The sequence below is a fragment of the Meleagris gallopavo genome, chromosome 15, assembly GCF_905368555.1.
Source record: "Meleagris gallopavo chromosome 15, MGAL_WU_HG_1.1, whole genome shotgun sequence".
NCBI classification, from domain to species: Eukaryota; Metazoa; Chordata; class Aves; order Galliformes; family Phasianidae; genus Meleagris; species Meleagris gallopavo.
In genome coordinates, this window is record NC_139418.1 from 4,314,884 (window position 1) to 4,334,632 (window position 19,749).

The window sequence follows — 19,749 nt, forward strand, 5'->3', positions numbered from 1 at the left end:
AGGCTGAACTATGAAGTATATCATTATATAATTGTAGCAGATGGTAGCATCTTCACCTGAAGAAAATCTGCCTGAGCCTACCAAAAAAAGGTAGCATGCACTATTCAGAAATACCCAGGTACTGCCTGGTTTGTACAGCAGTTATTTGAGATGACTCATGGCTTTGTGGTGCACAGGTATTTTGCCAAGCATTCACACAACTGTTGCCCAAGGCACTTTGTTTATGCTTCTGCTTGTACTGCTACCTTTAGGTATTGCTTTTTATCTATTGCTCTATGGCAAATAACACAAAGAAACAGTTTATCTATCTCACTTTCTTCTATCTTTGCCTTTTTTCTAGTTGGCAGGAACTGGTCAGATTGTGTTCCTGCACTGTTTTTCTCTGGGTCCTGTGACTTCTAGTTTCCGTGATATTTAAAGTTAGCTCCCAATTACTTAAGCCTCTGAAGCTTCTACAAAGACAGCTTCATAGTTCAACGTGCTAGACAGCTGGAATTGGCTTGGTATTGCTAAGCCTGGGGTATTCTTGAGTAATCTCTTTGTCTTAAGGCTGATGAGATGTCAGACTGCATCACTGACTTGCAAGTCCAATCTAAGCCAGAATGCTTTTCCAGGACATGCCTTACAGTTTTTGAGTACAACACAAATGAACATCCAACAGCGTGTCCCATACTACTGTTTGGGACCCACCACTCGAGCAGGAAGGGTGCCCAGACCTGGTATTGCCAGCCTCTGGTACAGGCCTTCAGATTTCATGGTGCACATCTCTTTTCACCTGGCTAGCCACTACCCAGCTCTTATCCACCCACCTACTCACCTTCACCATGTCTCTGCCCCATGCCAGATGTTGTGACAAATGCATTAATTCTTTTCAAAATGAGTCTTGGAGCCCAGGCTGAGCGGGAATGGCAATTTTCTGTAAAGCTGTTTTTACTGCAGGGCTGGTTACCTGGCTGCTTGCAGTGCACGGCCCGCTTCCTCTGTAGGGCAGGGCAATGCAGGGCATTTGTTACCAGCAGTGATGTACTCCCAGCTAGCAGGAACACATGTGCTACCTGTTGACTGTGCATGAAAACCCAGCTTCAGCCCTCAGAGAGCCCTACAGACAGCAAGGAACTCCTCAGCCAGATAGCTAAGCTGTAAAAGCAGTGTGTAGCAGCATGAGGAAGTTTGCACTTACACCATTACACATAGGGGGATCCCATAATTTCACAGGCAGAAGGAACATAAGTTACTGTAAGATTTGCATAGCTCTGTATCTTGCTCCTACATGAACTCTTGACCTTTTCCTTTCACTGGGCTCCTCTGCTTTCAGAATGAAGCGATCCTCAAGGCAGTCTGTGGATGACGCTGTCTCTTCCTACTGTCTCTGACTCTTGTCCCGATGGCCACTCCATTTCCATAGGAATAATCCTTTACAAATGCTACATCTTTTGTGGGGAGGAACAGTACAGGTCCTACCACAGAGATGGGTGGAAAGGAAGAAAGGGTGTTAAATGAGCCCCACAGTGGCTTTTGTGCTCAGGGACCAGCTCAAACCCAGACAACGGGATGTCACCTTCTTAGTGGCCTTCACAGGCTTTCAGCTAACATTCTGCCAGCAGCACTGAACCACTCAGATGCACCTCAGCCTCCTGCTGTGTTTCTCCTGCAGGGGACAGGGGGTCCAGACCCCGCATGCAGCTCCGGGCTGCTGGGATCCCATCCCTGTTCCTCTACCCAGTGCCTTCAGCCCTCAGCACTGCCTTGTCTCCAGCACTGAGACCTGCAGCCTACCAATCCTGGCACAGCTCAGTGCAGGAATCTCTACAGAGGCAGAAAAAGACAAAACTAAGATACATATTTCATCACACTGGCAAAATGTCAGCATCTGCTAGACAAGGGCAGGGCTCTTTTTCCTCAGCGTCATCAGTTGGAAACTGTTAGATCTGAAACATGAAAATAAGAAAGAAATACCACAAGGCAGATAACACATGAAATCTGCACTTGGCAAAGCTGAAACCTTGTGGAGTGACAAGTGACTGAACCCATGGTCTGCCGCTGGGAAGGACCAGTAATGACAGGCGAACAACTTAGCCCTGCCTCAGCCACTGCATGCAGAGCCAGCTTACAGGAACCAAATACCACACAGTAATTTACGTTGCGACTCCAAAGCATTCTAGATAGCATCATGCTTTCACTTCCCGTGTGATAACAGCACGCACAACTGGCAGCAACTACAAAGGAGTTTGAACTTTCTTAATTATACCCTGTTATATTTCTCCTCTCTTAAACCACCATGATTTCTGCTGGGAAAAGCACTCCTTGAATTGCTGGAGTGGTGGAATTTTCTTTTATTTCCTTTTTTCTTCTCTTTTTTTTAACTTCTTTTAATATATGTATTTCACTGTGCCGAGGTAAATGCCAAAATACGGTTTAAGGTGCAAAGACCACATTACAGTGCTTGTCTAGTCCTAAAACAGGACATGAGTGATGCTCATTTTGCTATAAAGTCCTCTCACATGGTTTAATTCCATGCAGACACTACAGCATTTTAGCAGGCGGCAGCTAAATTCACAACACGTATGTAAATGCTCGTGTTTAAAGCTTCAGTTGCAAGTTCTATCAGAACAGAAAACCACACCAGAATTCCCCCTCTGCACAAACAGCAGAGCGGAGTTTCCAGAGTTACACAGGAGTCGGAGGAAGGCTGAGCGCACAGCTGTGTCAATGCACGGCGCTCCCCCGGGGGAACCAGAGCTCAGCACTGAGAAGCCTTCAGAGCAAGCTCTCCAGATTCAGGCGCGGTATCGACAGGAGAATTTTACTTTATTTACGTGAAGAGAAAAAAAAAAAAAAAAAAGAACGCTTTCATGACGTTTTTCGGAACGAGACCCAACAGAACACCGGGGCTCCCAGCAGGCACCCCGCAGCGCACAGCCCCGCGAGCCGCAGCCGACCGGCCCGCAAAGCCGCCATCCCGAGACCACAGCATTCGAAGCCTCGTCCCGGAGCGGGCGCCGGCGGCGCTCTCCGATTGGCTGCACGGCCGTGGGGTGACGGCGGCTGAGGGCGGGCCGCGGCTCCCGGCGTGCGTGGCGCGGCGTGGCGTGGCGCGTGGCGCGGCGCGGGGGCGGGGCGGGCCGAGCGCTGCTGCAGCGCGGGGCGGGAGGCGCGGCGCCGCTCGGCCCCATTGTGTGGCGCGGCGGCGGCTGCCCGGGCCCGGCCGCCATCTTGTGCCGGAGGGCTCCGCGCCGCGCCGCCGCCGCCTCCGCCGCCGCCGCGGCCTCCTCAGGGGGCCGGCCCCGCCGCCCGGAAGCCGATGCCGGCGCGGGGCGAGGCGCCGCGCGGGGCCCGGCTCGGCCGCCGCCGCCGCTCCTGAGCCCGAGTCGGAAGAGCGAGGCCCGGCCCCGCCGCGCCGCTCCGCCGCCTCCGCCCCATCGGCAGAGGGGCAGGGCAGCCCGAGCCGCACCGCCCGCAGCCGCGCCATGAAGATCAAGGATGCCAAGAAGCCGTGTAAGGGCTGCGATCCGCGGGGACGGGGCGGCCGGCGGTGGTTTGTTTTTCTCTAAGAGCGGCTTTAAAGCTCGCCTTTAAATAGCACCGTCACGCGTTAAGGAGAAACGCCGACTGCTGCGGGCGGGGTGCTGGGAGGATCTTCGGTGCCGGTCGGGGCTGCGGGAGCAGCGCGGAGGTCGCGGGGCGAGGATGGGCCGTTCGGTTCGTCGTGAGTCAGTTCGTTAGGCAGTGAACTTCAGAGTCGTTGCGCAGATCTCTGCTCTCCTTGCTCGCGGTGCCTGAGGTGCAGCAGGCCTGCAGATGGAGCTTGGGGTCTGTGCTCAGATGAGCCTGAAAACCGAGTTGGGCTCGTAACAGCCTTTTAGCCAAATAATCTCTAATCAGACGCTGTGCGACAGCTAGAGGCTCTAATCAATAGGACTGTTGAGTCGGTATTTTCTTTTTAGAGGAAGCCATCGGAGCCAAATCTGATGCGGGGCAGAGCGGCTAACCACTGCTAAGCAGGAGGCTGTGGGCATGTTGATAGGAGCTTGACAGGAGCAGAGCTGAGAAGATTGACTGCCTATCTCTGCTTTCACCTGCACTGTTCAGCACTGGAACCAGAGTGACTCAGTGCTGGGTTTGTCCTAGCGTAGGGGTGGGCAGTTCGGAGGCATCTGCTGTATTTCTGTTCCTGATGCCGATCCAGTGCACGGGCACTTTGTTGTGGTCTTCCCTTAGAAGTCTTCACCTAGCTAATGCTGGTGCTGCTGCGTTGTTGTGCTGAGTTTGTGGAATTTGGCTTCTGAGGTGGGCTCTCTTGAAAGTGGATGGCAAAGAGCCATTTCAGTTTCCTTTGAAGGTGGTGGGAAGTGATAGGCATATTAAAGGAGGACAGCAGAAGTTCAAATGGGGAAGAACTTCTACTGAGTAGTTGATGTAACAGTAGGAGGAGGTTACGAACTTTCCATCACTGGAGTGTTCTTGAAGAACTTAAGAGGTTTTAAAGTGTTGGCTGGACAAAGCTGTAGTTAAGGCTTCAGTTACCATTGCCCAGGCAGTGTTCCTGCTAGCATGAATGAGGCTGGTCGAGGTGACCTCAGAGGTCCTTCCCAACAAGCACTTTCACGATCACCTTTCCAGGGAAGTCCGTATGAGGAAGAATGGCTGGCTCTTGTAAGAGGAACTTCCAAAGGTTATTTGGGGTGCAGGTGATAAATACGAGAGCAAAGCATCCTGCAGAACTGCCTTTGCTTGAGATCTGTCTAGAGAGAAAACGTCCCACAGAAGTGGCCCAAGCATTGTCCTCTTGCAGTTCTCCCTTCCTACCTGGTACAGAAGAGGGAATGGAACCTAGATATCTTGCTTGTAATTCATGATAAACCTTTTTCTGTCATTTGTATAATACAAAGCAAAGTTTCTACATTTATAATTGTAACTAGCTGTTTGTAACTTCAGTGGCATCTGTGAACAGCTCTCTTCATAAGTTGAGCATCTTAATTGTGCCAATTTTTAAACTATCTGCCAATTAATGTTTTCCTATCAGCTAGAGGAACGTGCTATGTGAGCAAGAGAAAATAATTTAGAGGATGACTGTGTTGTGCCACTGCTCTCAGTTACAATACGTAACCTGGTTTTCTCACGAGTGTGCACTACAGTTTTTATGCTAAAATGTGTCACAAGGACAGCTTTAGGAATGGAAGTTATGTTAATCCTTTGTTATCAGAAAAGAAAAATAGTTGAATCTTGTTTGGAGGAGCATGGAGGATACAGTGTGGTTTGGGGGAGTGTTTATTGAGCATGTGGCAGCATTTGAATGTGTAAATAGAGTTCCTTGTTCTGTTGTACCTTTGGTCAGAGGAGTACTGATTCTCCATTCCTGTAAGAATTTTTGTTCGTGTCTTCCTTGTTAAAAAGTACAATGCTGGTTTATTCTTTCACTGCCTCACAAAGCTAACCTGTCCGTTATCTCTGCAGCGTTTCCATGGTTTGGTATGGACATTGGGGGAACCTTGGTGAAACTGGCCTATTTCGAACCTATCGATATCACTGCAGAGGAGGAGCAGGAGGAAGTTGAAAGCTTGAAGAGCATCCGCAAGTATCTGACTTCCAACGTAGCCTATGGATCCACTGGCATTCGGGATGTCCACCTGGAGCTGAAAGACTTAACGATTTTCGGTCGGAGAGGAAACTTGCACTTTATTCGATTTCCAACTCATGATCTGCCTACTTTTATCCAAATGGGAAGGGATAAAAACTTCTCAACGCTGCATACGGTGCTCTGTGCCACGGGAGGCGGCGCTTACAAGTTTGAGGAAGACTTTCGCACAGTAGGTAGCCTGCCTTTCCCTCGTGCTGCTGCACCAGCAGGGAGGCACTGCTGGTGGCAGGTTGGAACAAGCAGGGTTTGGAAAGATGCAGGGAGTGCTTGGAGATTCTTAACTGTTAGTTTATTTTTCAGTTATTAGTATGGTCATTTGGAAATATGCTTTCTGACATAAAGGTACAGGTAGCCTTTTAGAGATTGGCCTTTTTCTAATCTGTAGTGGTTGTTTTTTTTCTGATGGGATAATGCTTAAACCACTGAGGTTTGGATTTTCTTTCTTATGCAGTTTGTGATGATAGGAATTTGGTGTTTATGGGTGTGTTGTAATGAATTTAGTCCAGTGTGTTTTGTTATAGAACTGTGACGAAATGAATATCTCTAAGGCAGTCTTTTTCAGCAGCAGAGGGGTTTGGGATTCTCTTGATGTGTTTTGGCTCATCTTCCCTTGACAGTCTAAATGGGTTATTTGTTTAGATGCAGTTTCTGCCTGAAGGCAGCTGTTCATTGCTGGGGGTCTCATCACGGCATCTGGTACAGCACATCCTGATTTCAGAATGGCTGCAGATCTCTTGTAGTGGATCAAAACTGCTTCATTATCTCAAACCCCACAAGAATATTTTGTTGGAGCACTCCCTGGTCTGCTCAAGAGTGAAGCTTCACAAACAGCCTTGCTAGGGCAAGAAAAGCTGAATTGAGCTTTGGGAAGAGAGGATGGCTGGCAGTGTTGTCATCTGGTACTGGTATTGGTCAGTGGCATGCGACCCAGTTGGTTGGCAGCTCCATGATTTGCACCCAGGTCTGAAAGTGAACTCATGCAGTTTGGAGATACACCCCGATGTCCTACAGAATCTCTCATCTGTTTTTTTTTTGTTTGTTTGTTTGTTTGTTTTAATAATCCTTGGTTTGCTAATAAAGATATGATAATGGTAGGATGCTATTTAGGTGTTTATCTTAGGCTTTGATCTGCTGATATTTAAGAATAACTCTTTCCCTTCTGAGGTGAGAGCGAGCCCACAAGCACTGGAGGTGTGCAGATGTGTGAGTTTCACAGCATGACATTTGGTAGGGCCTGCAGGGTGTTTGCTGCCTGTGTGGCGTTTTTGTTGTTGTTGTTTTAGGTTGGTGAAAAATGGTATGATTTTCTCAGTGGATGAATGTCTGAATACTCAAAAGTTAGTAAATCAGAAGTGTGACCAAAGCAGGTGTTTATACTGCCTGTCTTTAATGCGATCCTGAGACCTACATTTATAGGCTAATTTGTTGGTGGAGCTATTCAGAGTTTACCTTTTGAGTTCTTCATTGACATTGTAGTGGACTGGAAGTTTCTGAATTAGCCATCTGAGACAGCTTTTTGAAGCTAGGCAGTCCAAAGATATTCATGAATTGTGGCATATTTGAGTAATACTTGAACAGATTGACACTGTCTTTTTTTTTTTTTAAACACAGATTGGAAACCTCCAGCTGCACAAACTGGATGAGCTTGACTGCCTTGTCAAAGGCTTGCTGTACATAGACTCTGTCAGCTTCAACGGCCAGGCAGAGTGCTATTACTTTGAAAATGCCTCAGAACCTGAGCGATGCCAGAAGATGCCTTTTAACCTGGATGACCCGTATCCATTGCTGGTTGTTAACATTGGTTCAGGAGTCAGTATTTTATCAGTCCATTCCAAAGACAACTATAAGAGAGTAACTGGAACGAGGTAACTTAAATTCCCACGTTGGAGTGATTGCCCTACGGAACAGTGAATCTTCTGTTTTCAGAGTTTTTCTTCTCTGCCTGGCTCTGTCCGTCCTCCCTGCAGTACTGAAAATGCATACCTTTAATTTACAGCTGCATTCATTGCAGCCCTTACCTGTATTTCTGTTACTGAGGAGATGTAGCCCATATCTTATTTATTGTTAGCTGGTAGAACTGCTGCATGGTGAGTTCTATAGTTTATGTCCTAAGTTTTGTATCCTCTTCTCTTGCTCCATGGAAGAATAGATATGTTCGTATGTGTTTTACTGGAAACAGTCAAGGATCAGTCAGTGGCCTGGTGGCTTTTCAAGATGTTTCCTTCTCCGATTGCATCTTCCAGCAGATGTTTTGATAGTTTATGCCTATTTATTAGCTCTTCTTGTACAGCTAGCTTCTTGTAAATTTCTTAGATAATTGCTGAGTAATAACTGTTAATGTAATGGACTTTGAACAAAAAGGGAGGTGACTTGATGTCTTGCTTCAATGGCTTTGTTTTGTTACTCAGACATAGTCTCTGATGATAAAATAGTATTTAAAAGCAGCTGTTTTTCTTTATTAGTCTAGGTGGAGGAACCTTTCTTGGCTTATGCAGTTTGTTGACAGGCTGTGAAAGTTTTGAAGAAGCTTTGGAAATGGCATCCAAAGGAGACAGCACACATGCTGACAAGCTGGTTCGAGATATTTATGGGGGAGACTATGAAAGATTTGGCTTGCCAGGATGGGCTGTAGCATCCAGGTAAGCAACAGTTCCTTGATCGTTAGTTTTTGGGTTTTAATTTTTCCCTCTCTTGTAACACTGAAGTGATACAGTTGCAAATATAGGGCTTAAACTGTTGATGTGAAGAAAACTTCTTTTTGCAAAACTTACTGTAATCAAGTTACATTTGCTCTAAATTGAGGAGAATCATAATCAAAACATTTCTGACTTTGACCTGTCTTAGATCAGACACAGTAGTAAAACATGTAGCTATGGAGTCATCTTTTCCTTTTTTTTAATTAATGAGAAATTATTGCAGATAATAATGAGTATGTTCTTCTGATTTAGAACTCAGCATTTATACAACCTAAGTATCTCTCTGTCAGCTCTGTGTTTGGCTGCAGAGGATTCATAAAATAAGCTCGTCTCTGCTTTCTTTCCACGTTTAGAAGAGAGGATTGGATAAATACTGTGAATGAGGAAGCAAGCGAGAGAAGTTGGAGTATTCATCAGTCAGACTTAGGCATTGACTTCATTTACAGTGCCTAGGGGTGCAGAGTAGTTTTGCAGAAGGATGAGACTACTTCTTGCTGTATGTGCTTCTTTGTGGAAGTCAACTGTATACTAGGATTTTGCTGGGAGTTGTTACTGTAACAGCCCTCTAGTGTAAAGGAGTAAATACACATGCTGTAGTGGCAGCAGCAGTGTTACAAATTACTGTATGTAACAGGAACTTAAAAGACAGCTTCTTATAAACAAACAGGAGGCATAAGTTCTGTTGTAGCATAAAAACTATGTTCTGTAATTGCTTCAAGTGGACATGGATCACATTGTATTTACTGGGTTTTTTTTCTTGTTCTAGTTTTGGGAACATGATCTACAAAGAGAAGAGAGAGACTGTTAGTAAAGAAGATCTTGCCAGAGCCATATTGGTCACCATCACCAATAACATTGGGTCCATTGCCCGGATGTGTGCAGTGAATGAGGTAAAAACTTCCAATGAAGGTGTTTGGTTTTTTTTTAATTATAGTTCTATTATTTAGTTTCAGATTAAATGATTGCTAAAGTGATGCATCTTTTCAAACCTTTACATATGTTCTCAAATGAAACAAAGAAATTTGTGTAGTAAAGAACTCAGAATTGGTTCATAATATTTTGGCAGTCTCTGTAGAAGGCTTACATGAGTCTTCAAGCTCTGGAGTAGATACTGAGGAGTCTGCAGCAAGCCTGAAAAGAGGCTATAGTGACCCTCACTATCTAGAATGCAAGAAAGAGCAAATCACAGCCATGCACAGCAGGAGGATGGGAGGATGTGGCCACAGTTTGCAGCAAAGGGAAATCTGATTGGTATTAGTACTGAAATGTGGACTTGGAGACACTGCTTTGAGCAACTTGAAGTTAGACCTGCTTTAAGTGGTGGGTAGTAGCTGATGACTTCCAGCAGTTCCTTCAAGCTGAAATTATTCTCTGATAAAAGCTCCCAGAACACCTTACTTTTTGTTAAACATTGTTTTTAATTTTTACTAACGTGAGATTTGGAATTGTTTGGACACCTGTCTTCTCAGTGCTTGGTAGAGAGATGGTTTCTTGCCATCTTCAATTTCTCAAAGCTCAGTTTAATACAGCCAGCACAGACCTGTGAAAGAATACTGAATTTAAACATAGAATATATTTGGTGTGTCTAAACACCAGAGATTTCCTCACTAATTATCAACAAACTTTAAATGAGGCAAGGTTTAGTAACAGCTTTCTTAGCTAAGTTTGAGAGCAACTGTATTTAGAGCTCTGCTTAAAATCTGTGGAGTGATGGTCTTAGAAATCTCAACAGCCTTCTTAGCTGCTCTCATCATTTTATGTAGGAGATTTGGTGGATGTAGATCAACAAACTAGTATCATGAGCTGGTTATATGAAAAGATGAAAATTTGATTTAATTCATATTTCAGCTATAAGCAGAATTATGTCTGATTAGTTTACCTTAACAGAATGTTCTTGTCTTCACTTGTATCACTAATCAGGATAGCAAAAAAATAGTGGCATCTTAGTCTTCTGGCTGTATGTGGGTTGCCATACTGGTTTTTGTCACAGCCTGGATACGAGTGTTCATCTAACACCCTTAATGCAATTAAGTTTTCCTTGATTCTCATATCGTTAAATCAGTGTTTAATGTTGCTGCCACTTAATGTCAGATGTATTTCAGTGAATAGGGAGAAGCACGTGTTTTTTACATCCTTACATTTAATTTGATTAAAATTCACAGCTCATTTGCAGTATGTGTGTAAGTCTTAGCCTCATCTTACACTGACGTATATTGTGGTCTGAAGATGAAAAGAACATCTGTCCTGCTGCCTTCGGCTTCTTTACAGTGCTGCCTTGTTGCATATGGATCAAGCAGCATTGTACAGGGCTATGAAGGCACTGAGTCTTCTCTTCTAAATCCAAGTATTTTTGTCATTAAATTTCACTTCTGGTCTGCTGGTTCTTTGGCTTAGTTACACAGAATGCTCGCATAATTTGAAACACAGGTGCTACTCTGTAGGTTTAAGAGCTTTAATTCTTTAATGTTCTTTCTCTGCAGGTGTTTTAATTGTGGAACAGGTTTCTTGCCTGAGATAGTGTTGTTTCATAACTTCTGTGCTGAGCAGACTTAATCCTTTGCTGTTTTTCTGTTCTTTCTAGAAAATAAATAGAGTTGTGTTTGTTGGCAATTTTTTACGTGTGAATACTTTGTCAATGAAGCTTCTTGCATATGCACTGGATTACTGGTCGAAAGGCCAGCTGAAGGCCTTGTTCCTAGAGCATGAGGTATGCTGTAGTACATTGATTGTTTTTCCACTAATTAAAAGTGCATGTATTAAGCAGCTGCACACTTATGTGTGATATCCTGAGACACTTGAGTAAATGCTGAAAATCAGACAGGATTTCTCAGACTGCATTGATTCTATGGGAACAGCTTTTTCAGCCAGGGAAGGAAGTGCTTCAGTCTATGTGGGCCATTTTTGTTCATGCTACAGATTTCTCTGGGAAGGTACAAGAAACGTAAAGATTTGCACTGGGGTTCAACAGCCTTAAATTGTTTGGGTTTTTAGTAGTTTGTTCTCAATTAAACTTGAACAGTCCTGAAGTCCTGTTTGTTTTCTATCAAGACTGCTTTCATACCACCACAGATACTTGTTATGCTTTTTCTTCTAGTGATTCTGCTCTCTATGACTCATCTGCTTTGCAGCACCTTGTACAGTTAGATCAGTATATCATGCTGAAAGATCTGAACTGTGTTGGTTAACATACAGGCAGTTGGTGTACCTCACAGGTCTGACAGCTGGGACATACAGCTTCTTGGCAAGGGGTGGCAGTCTTTGTCCTCAATTTGCTGATCTGCCACAATTAGATTTCTACCTCTTTGGTCAGTTCTCACAACACTTTCATTTGTAGCTTATTGTGAGACTGACAGTGGATGGACTTCATGCCAGTATCTGCAGTAATAGCTCAATAATAAAGGTAGAATATTTGTTTCATAAAGCTCTAATGAGAAATGTGACAGATAATATACTGAGTGGATGTTGTTCTTTCTGTAGCACTGGTCCACCAGGTGCTTTGTTGTTATTGAAATATGTGAATGAAAGAGATGATGTCATGACTGACCCTGAAATTTGTGTTTGTTTTGAACAGGGCTACTTTGGAGCTGTTGGTGCTCTTCTTGGGCTGCCTAATTTCAGTTGAGATACAAGAGGTCACTACACTGAACTATTTTCCACCTGAATGACACTTATTTTTGGCAATGGGAACTAAATCTGGGGAGGGGAAAAGGAAATAACAGATTTTCTGTAACTTTTTAAATTGAAAAAGTGATGAGCTACTGAATATTGCCATTATAAGGAAGCAGTTTTTTACTCCGTTGGGCATTCAAAAGTGAAATATTTGGGGATACCATTTGTGTTCATTAATTCATGCAGCCAATATTGAACTTTCAGTATGCAATACATCCTTGGAAAACAAGCTTCTGGAAGAAGGAATGCCAGCCCTCCAAGTGCTTTGCACTAAAATATTGCCAGTTTCCTCCTGAGGCTTTAAGCCTATTTGTTTTGTATATCATTGAACAAAAAATGATTTTTATTGGTTATACTTCAGCATGAGTATAATTTCCCTTGAGTACACAACCTGAAAAACAGTATGGTAGTGTCAACAAAGTGAGACCATAGGCAATTGTTTCCCACAGTGACAATAGTAATTACGCTGCTTTTATGTGCAATGGAAGTATTATTAATGCTCTGTTTTTCAGTGGGAAGAGTAAAAACATAAAATCAGCCAAAGCAGCAGAGTAAGCAGTTGATATTTTAAAGGCTTTGTGAATATACATACCTGCCCTCTTCATTTATTTGAAGGTTTGCTTGATTTATTTTATTTTCCCTCTGGGATGTGACTTCCAAAAATAATGCTATCTGTTCTGGGGGGTTTTCTTGGTGGCTCATAAATTCTGATGTTGTACATCATAGCCTTTATAGGCATCACAAAGCCTGGGAGAGTTAAGTCCTCATAAAGTTGACTGAAAATGGAACATTACAATTCTGTTGCTTTGGCTCATCTATATGGAGATTAGGAAATTTTCTCTGCCATCCTACTGTACTGAAAATCTGATTCCTCTGTACTTTTGTGAGTTAATCAGCCTCTAATTAGACATTCAACATGGAACATTCCTTGGTTGTTTTTGGATTTGAGAGTCTGTGCTGAAAGTTGAAGACAGCATCCAAGGTTGTATTGCAATACTAGAAGTACAATATGTGGTGCACTCACAGTATGGAAACGTTCATCAAACTGTGGCCTTGGGATAAACTCCATACTCTGGAACTGATCTTTCAATATTTTTCCTGTGTACTTTTCAAATTTACAGTTGTTATTATTGCAATAAGCATAGTCCTGAAGCAGGGCATGAGATCTTAGACTTGAAAGGAGATTATTGTGGACTAAAAAAATACTCAAATTTATGATATGATTTTATAAGTCCATGGGGAGCAACCGAAGTAGAAGACATTTGTGTTGGGTTTCAGTGTGTTTTTAAAACTGATGATTGCTCAAGTATTCCACAGCATGGCTGCATTGTATTCACAGGCACACCCGCCCAGTACGTTTGACAGCTCAGTGTGCAGTTGTCCTTCATTTAATTTCAATGCCCCTTCATAACATTGCAAGGGGTTTTGTTGCTGTTTTTTTTGTGTTGCTTTTAAAAAGGAAACAAACTGTCTTCCTTTAGTGCAGTAACTTAGAGTGGCTGCTTTGTTAAGCCCGATGCCAATCTCAGATACAGCTCATCTGCTGTTGCTTTTCCTACTGCTCGTATCACGTTTCCATTGTGCTTGTTGTGATATTTCAAGCTGGATGTTAAAAAAATATGTATACTCACAGTTCAACAGATCTAATGCTCTCCAGAGCACTTCAGCAAATGGGTGAATATGGCTTTTGTAGTGTCTTATAAATACTATGCACCATTACTTTTAAGTTCTGATTGACTATAGAAAGTGACCCCAATTTGGCTGCAAAACTTAAAAAAAAAATTTCTGAATGTTTTGACAGCCTCCTGAAAATTTATTTTCCTTGCAAAGCAAAGTATTTTAAGGCACACTGGAGCTTGATTAAAAACAGTCCTTTTAAACTATTTGTTGCTGCTTCACTTCTCATGGCATTACTGAAGCAGTAATTGGAAGTATCTGTTATGTTTAACAAGAAGCACATGTAGGAAGGAGGTGGTTACTTAATGACCATGACCATGGTTAATTTAAACCATTTGAAACTGGTATGACCTAAAATACATTTTTAAGGTTAATTGGGCAATTACAGAATAAATTAATGGAGTAATTATTGAGTAGCAGTACTCTATAGAAAGCACTGTGAGAATGAGAAGGCATGCTCTGCCTTTGTTTTCCTTTCCTTGAGCTTGCGAAAAAACAATTGCTTCCTTTTGCTTGTTTTATCAGCACTCTTGTTACTTCATTCCTTCAGGTTTTCAAGCCTGGCTGTGAAGCCCAGGGATAGAAGCCACATCTTTTGATTTGTCTCATTTTCTCTCAACTTAGAACTTGTTACTGGAGTCTCCAAAGGTTGACTCTACCACCACCAGTAATGCTGGGCTTCATAAGTAGTTGCAAGATAAGCCTTAAAGTCATCTTACCTAAACTCTCTTCTAAATTAGCTGAAAAGGCTTGTATCTTTTATTGAAATAAGTAACTTGCTTTTCACCAGTCTTTGCTGTTTATTTTCATGCTTGCTATTTCTCTTCCACAAAGGTAACGTGTTCAAGCTGCTTTAAAGTGAATTGATTTAATGTACAGCAGTAGAGAATGTCTGGGGTTTTTTCAGGGCTACTTTTTTCAAGTAGAACTGCTTTAAAGGAAGACTGTCTGATACTTCTAAAGCAAAACATACAACTCATTTTGAATGTGTAATTGCTTTCAACTCAATCAGCCATGCAAGTGCCTTTTAAGTTGTTATTATAATGCCAATTTTGATGGTACTACTTAATCCATGTGATTTCTTGACCAGTGTTGCTTATCAGATAATTTTATCAGCCATGGAGATGATCCCTTCAATCCAGTGTAGCTAGAGATGCCAGGAAAACTGTGTCAGCTTTTGGGCTGCCCATCTCCATAGACCTTACCTTGGAGTAGTGCCTTTGCACTTCTGTCTCTCTCTAGCTTGACCTTTTTAACCACTCAACGCACAGTTTTATTCTACCTGTATCTCCCTGAAAATTGTACTGGTTTTTATCCAGATGAGAAAATATATTAGATTTTTTTTTCTGGCCAAAGAAGTTTTTGATATGAGACTATTCCAAGTTGATATGGCTGTTAATCTTAACCTTCTTCACCATTCCAGTTCTACAAAGGGTAACAGCATTTTGAACAAAAAGAGAACTTTTTCTACAATCCACTTTTAAATATTTAGTAAACATGAGTGAATATATCTTAGCAGAGGTTTAAGTGTAAGTACTGTTTCAATTTATTTTTTTTTTAATAAAGACTCAAAGTTAACAGTTCAGAGAGAAGCAACATTGGTGTAGTTAGTCTGGTTTGGTCCAGATTTTAAAGGGTATTTGGGTGTCTGCTGTACCTTCTGAAGATCTTTGCCTGTCTTTCCCTAGGGGTGAGCAAGCACCTGTGTGACTATACTGACACATCATAGCATACTTTCTTTTGTATTTCAGAGTTGAGACAGCAGGATCTCATTCCTTCAATGCCACACTTGCTCCCAGCCTGCACATTAAGAACAAAAGTTCAGTTCTGGCTTCTCATAGTGGAATAAATGTTCCTTCAGTATACTGTGAGATGTCTGCTTGCATTTGAGTGTATTTGCAAGGTGATTATATTGCCTTTAAGGATTAATTACTAACGCTTTGTCTCTATCCAGTATAGGTCTTCAGGAAATTTCTACTTTCAAGTAAGTTGCAGTAGCTTCTCATTCTTAAATGTTTCAGAATAACAGTGAGGTTCTAACATCTGAAACTAACCAGTATCTTTTTCTTTTCTGGAATAAATCTCTGCTTATTAAAGGCTAGATGGTATCTTACACATTCAGTCTGTAACTAATGCTAATGCCTACATTCATTCAAACCACATTTTAAACATCACTTTCACGATTCACAATCTGGAAACAGGTTGGCTGTAATTCTGAGGCAACAGTTTGCTTGAGTTCAGAGCTCAGGATCAGCGTAGTTCTATTTAGCTGGTCAGCTTTTTATCCCAAGTCCATTTGCACATATGCCAGGTTAGTTCTTTCCCTTGTCAGTGTCTTCCTAGTGCCAGGTATTTCTATATTTTTTGTCTAATTGTTACTATATGGGCTTAAAAGACACTGAGTGTGTAATAGAGCTGTTCTTAGGTTACAAACTAACCAGAAATACTGTGGGTCAGACTGGAAGTGTTTGACCAAGACCTGTTGATTACAGTGCAGAGCTAGGAAGACACTTGACACATCTAGTTACTGTTTGATTTTAGTATTTAACACTTAATACAGTGAGAGGGAGAATAGTTCAGATCATTGTAAATAAAATGGACAAATTATTTTAAGTCCTCAGATGTGACCACGGGAGACAAAAAAAAAAAACACACCCCACATTATTGCACAGCATGGAGGGATAATTGTTCACTTGCATTCTTTGAGTTTTATTAATATATTCCAAAGTACATTGCCAGTATTCTGCCATTTGAGATAGAATATTAGTAATTCCTTGTATTAAAGTCTGCAAAAAAAGCCTGTTTAGTTACTTTTGTTTACTTCACACATACAAAATATATTAAACCTTTGTAAAAATGTATTTCACGCTTTGTGAAAACATCTCAAAAGATGCTGTAATATAATTGTAATTATTTGTGTGCTAATGCAATTTGTTGGAGCAGTCTAAGTCAGCATAACTGAGTGCCAAGTCCTGCTCTCTTCAGTTACTGAAGTAGATAATTCTGTTAAGTTGGGGCTGTTTGAAATGAGTGAGCAGGATTTGGCCTCAAGGCGTCCTGCCTGGGGAACCCAGTCGTGCTACTTTGCACGTTCCTGCTGGTGCTACATCATTTGTTGAAAGAGAAAAATTCTAACTAGAAGTTGTCAATAAAGTATGCATAGCCTGGTCCTTCTGAGAGACTTAAAACAGACAGGGTTTAGCTTCCCGTGCTGCTTTCTGTAAGGCTCCTGACATTCCGGTTGTGTTACGGTACGGATCATTTTCATTGCAGGATTTCAGTGTTACCTTCAGGCTTCCTTAGTCATTGTAACCTGCTATAAGCAGATAGCACCAACTAGAACAGGATCAGCATTTGTTTTCTGCTAAAACATCTAGAAAATCAGACATTCCTTTTAGCATTTGGGAAAGTTTTTGAAGAAATGCAGAAATACCATTTGAAATGAAATGCATTAATTAGTCTCGTCTGTAAAATGAACTGGAATCTGGTGTATCAATTGCTATCCATGCTATAAAATCCTAGTGTTTCACAATTCCTCTAGCATCAGTTTGAGAGCATTGTAAATACAGACTTTGGAGGAGGTGTGTTAGTTCCAGGCTGTGCAGTACAAACAATAATTATAAGACTAGGGAACTAGTATTTTGAGAAATAATAAATTAACAGCATCTAGAACATGGAAATCAGTGTTTTGATGTTATAGGATATAGAGGGCTTTTGATAATCTGTGCTTTTTTACATTTCTGATGAGTTTTGGCATTTTAACACTTGAGTATTTGATTTTTCCATTGACTTTCCTGTCATACACAGGCCTGCTAATGACCAATTGCTGTCTTCAGGTGTTTGTTTTAGATGCTTAGCAAAATGAGCAGGCAGATTTGTAAAATGCAAATCCCTTGTAGGATGGAAGTTCTCTCAAGAGCCATTTCGTTAAGTTGCCTTATTCTATGACATTGCACTCATGTTATGTCTCCACTTTCTTTCTTGTTTACTGTTCTGACACTGAAGATGTGATAGAAAAATGTGCTACAAATTTTTATTCATAAATTACTGATTAATACCTTTGTGTCACCTGTTAATATAGCTCTTGTAAATGATACCTTTATGCCATCTGTAATGCAGCTCTTGTAAATGGTTTAAATTATTTCTTTTTATAGATTCTCATTATTGAATGTACAGATTAGACCCTTTATTATGTCACTGAATAATTTCATTGGGCCCTAAATGTGGCCAAGGCTGTAAACCATCCCATCAAAACTGTAAATAACTCCTTACTGCTTGTTTGCATGAATGAAGTTTGCATTTCATTTACTTTGTCATCAGCCAACTCCTCAGTGATGGGCCTCCTTTTTACAGTTCATTTTCCTGGTTTTATTAGCAGTCATTCTGTATGAATGTTGAAACAGTTCTTTGTCTTTTCCTAATAAATAACTTGAAATTGTTTGTTGTTTGTTGGTCTTTGTGGGGTTTCTGGGTGGGTTTTTTCTTCCCTTAGCACCTGGACTTGCTAAGATGGTTGATACCGAGGTCATTACATAACATTTCATGTCAAGGAAAGGGACTGGCATGGTTTTCATTGCTTCCTCTCCTTTAATAAAAGCATTCACTTTATATTTCTTAAATTTAGTTTGTTTTTAAAAACATTTCATGCCCTAAATAATTTTAGGCTTGCCTTCCAAATGAACTTGGGAGCACGTATTGTTACATGTACTCAGATCACTGAGAATTATATTTTCCTGTTGAATAAAATACACTGTGTCTTCATAAACTGTCATTTGGCCTCTCTTGAAATTTTCCTTTGTTTATGTTTTAATAAAGCCGAATTACACTGTCTTGAACAGGCAACAAGTTTTCAGGACTGAGGTTTGTGCCACAAAGCACTTTAGTAATTCACGTTGTGTTGGTCCTGGTGGGTCAGGGATTGTGCTTCAGGGTTCATTTTACAAAGCTTTGTGCTCTCCCAACTACGAGTCGTAAATTGCTAAGGGTGAAACACTGAAAATGCCACTTTGTATCTTGTCTCCATGGAGTCTGCCCTGGAGAACTCTGCACCAAAGCCATGCAGAGAGAGGCTTATAAGGAATACAGATTCTTTCACAAATTTGTGGTGTGTTGATTAGCCTGGAGTGCATTGTTTTGAATGCAGAAATGTGAAGTGCTTCTTTGCGTGTAGTACCCTAGGATTTTGTAGAAGCCAGTTGCATTTAGCTGGTGTCCTGAACCATGTTCTGGTGCAGCCTGTTGTGAGCTCAGGCCAGGCCTCCAGGTCAGCTCTGTCAGCTGCATCATTTCCATCTTATCTACTGGTGAGATAAATAATTTGTTTCTATGGAAAAAGTGATTTCCTCTTATTCAGCCAGCTGTACGGGATTCTTTTCTTGGACACAGAAACATCAACCTCTTATGTAAGAATCCTTTCAGTGTTTGTCTTTTTAGAAGCACAGATTAGAAATGAAGTTCATCTTAGTCTTGGAGTGAAAGTCCTTTGTTCTAAAGGTGTTTCCATCCGTCAACAGGTCTTTGTCAAGTAATCCATGCTACAGTATGAAGCATCTGGTAGCAGTTGCCTTGTTGTGCACAGCAGTGGGGGGCGTCCCCAGCTCGCAGCCAGGATCCAGCAGAGGAAGCAGCAGCGTGCAGCCAGCAGGGCTGCTCAGGCAGGTACGGCTGCAGGGCTGCTGCACCACCACTGCTGCGCTGTGTCTGCAGGCACAGCTGGGAGACAGCATTTATGCAGCTTTGGAGCGTGTGGCTGAGAGAGTTCATGTGGCAGCAGTGGATCAGTTTTAACCTTACAGAGTTTTGAGAGTGATTGCTTTCAGGAAGCTGCAGTGACTTGTTGGTGGGCCTCAGAAGCTGGCCAGCAAGTGACTGGTGGGAGCGTCTGTTACAGTGAAGTCACGAGCTGTTGCAGAAGAAACAGTATGAACTTTCTGTAGGTAAAAATCCCTCTTTCAACCAGTAAGGCTCTGCAGTTCCTGAAGGTGCCTTTTCCGCTAAGGATGTAAAACTGCCATGCAGAAAGGAAACTGTGTGCAGAGTGTTGAAGTTCTCATTAACGTGTTTGAGTTG

The 19,749-nt window shown here is 42.1% G+C and overlaps 1 protein-coding gene across 2 annotated transcripts; it reads left to right on the top strand.

The window, feature by feature from the left end:
* The first annotated feature begins 3,359 nt into the window (after positions 1-3,359).
* PANK3 (pantothenate kinase 3) lies at positions 3,360-18,120 on the top strand. 2 transcript variants are annotated; one of them, XM_085236563.1, is made up of 8 exons: positions 3,360-3,495; positions 5,455-5,807; positions 7,250-7,503; positions 8,101-8,277; positions 9,101-9,224; positions 10,916-11,041; positions 11,906-11,966; positions 15,432-18,120. In XM_085236563.1, the coding sequence occupies exons 1-7, from the start codon at positions 3,468-3,470 to the stop codon at positions 11,954-11,956; spliced, it is 1,113 nt and encodes a 370-aa protein (XP_085092689.1). In that variant the 5' UTR covers positions 3,360-3,467; the 3' UTR covers positions 11,957-11,966; positions 15,432-18,120. The 2 variants fall into 2 exon arrangements, with proteins under 2 accessions (XP_085092689.1, XP_085092688.1); XM_085236562.1 differs by having other exon boundaries at positions 11,906-18,120.
* The last annotated feature ends 1,629 nt before the right edge of the window (positions 18,121-19,749 follow it).